The 1,085-nt window shown below is 40.9% G+C and overlaps 1 protein-coding gene across 1 annotated transcript; it reads left to right on the top strand.

Annotated features, from left to right (window-relative positions):
- Positions 1–5: 5 nt before the first annotated feature.
- Positions 6–693, top strand: LOC106962358 (tripartite motif-containing protein 16-like; the record flags this gene model as incomplete). The annotated part of the gene is made up of 1 exon (XM_015056740.1): positions 6–693. A coding segment is annotated over one exon (688 nt), but the record flags the coding sequence as incomplete, so codon positions are not given.
- Between the last annotated feature and the right edge of the window lie 392 nt (positions 694–1,085).

Here is a 1,085-nt window from a genome sequence, read left to right as displayed (position 1 = left end):
GACACTTTGAGGACGTGACAGCAGCTGTGTCAGAGCTCAGAGACAAACTACAGGACGTCCTGAGAGACTCATGGACAAACATCTCACTGAAGGTCACTGAGGTGGATGTTCTAATGTCAGAACCAGAACCAGAACCAAAGAGCAGAGCTGGATTCTTAAGATATTCATGTAAAATCACTCTGGATCCAAACACAGCAAACACAGAGCTGGGACTATCAGAGGGGAACAGGAAGGTGACATGGATGGATCAGGATCAGTTTTATTCTAGTCATCCAGACAGATTCACTGGTTATTATCAGGTTCTGAGTAGAGAGAGTCTGACTGGACGTTGTTACTGGGAGGTGGAGTGGAGAGGGAAGGTTTATGTATCAGTCGCATACAAGAGTATCAGCAGAGAAGGAAATGGGAATGAATGTGTTTTTGGATATAATGATAAATCTTGGGCATTATATTGTTCTCAAAACAGTTATGGGTTTAGTCACAACAGCATCTGGACCTCCATCTCAGGTCCAGTTTCCTCCAGAGTCGGAGTGTACCTGGATCACACAGCAGGTATTCTGTCCTTCTACAGCGTCTCTGAAACCATGACTCTCCTCCACAGAGTCCAGACCAGATTCACTGAACCGATACTGGCTGGAGTTTATGTTTGGGAATCAGCAAAGTTCTGTAAACTTAAAAAGCCAGATTATCTCAGTTTATTGTTCAATTATTAGTTGTCAGGGTTTCAGCACAGTTGTTTAACTTCTGTTTTTCTTTGGTTTCAATTTTTGTTTTGTATATGTGTAGGAAAATCAGTAATTATGTATTTCTGTGTTTTTGTTTCATATTGTTGTGGGTTTATACTTTTGACAGGAAAATTATTAGCAAAATCCTTTGTGATGGTGCCTCATCTAAGCATTTGCTTGTACATGAAGTTATTATACTTAAGTTTTTTCACTCCTGACAATCTAGTAGTAAGGCTGTAGTGATTCCTTGAATGATTTGAGTACCTCTATTATTAAAAATCCTTGAGGAAACTTTATCTGCTCCTGCTTGGTGGCGGTGAAGAGCGCGGCGGGTGTATCAGGTGAGCAGATAATCTGAAC

This window comes from Poecilia latipinna, unplaced genomic scaffold, assembly GCF_001443285.1.
Source record: "Poecilia latipinna isolate Pla-1442-1.1 unplaced genomic scaffold, P_latipinna-1.0 Scaffold1403, whole genome shotgun sequence".
Lineage (NCBI taxonomy): Eukaryota > Metazoa > Chordata > Actinopteri > Cyprinodontiformes > Poeciliidae > Poecilia > Poecilia latipinna.
The sequence above is the reverse complement of the archived record's forward strand: the minus strand, read 5'-3'. Positions and strand labels throughout refer to the sequence as shown.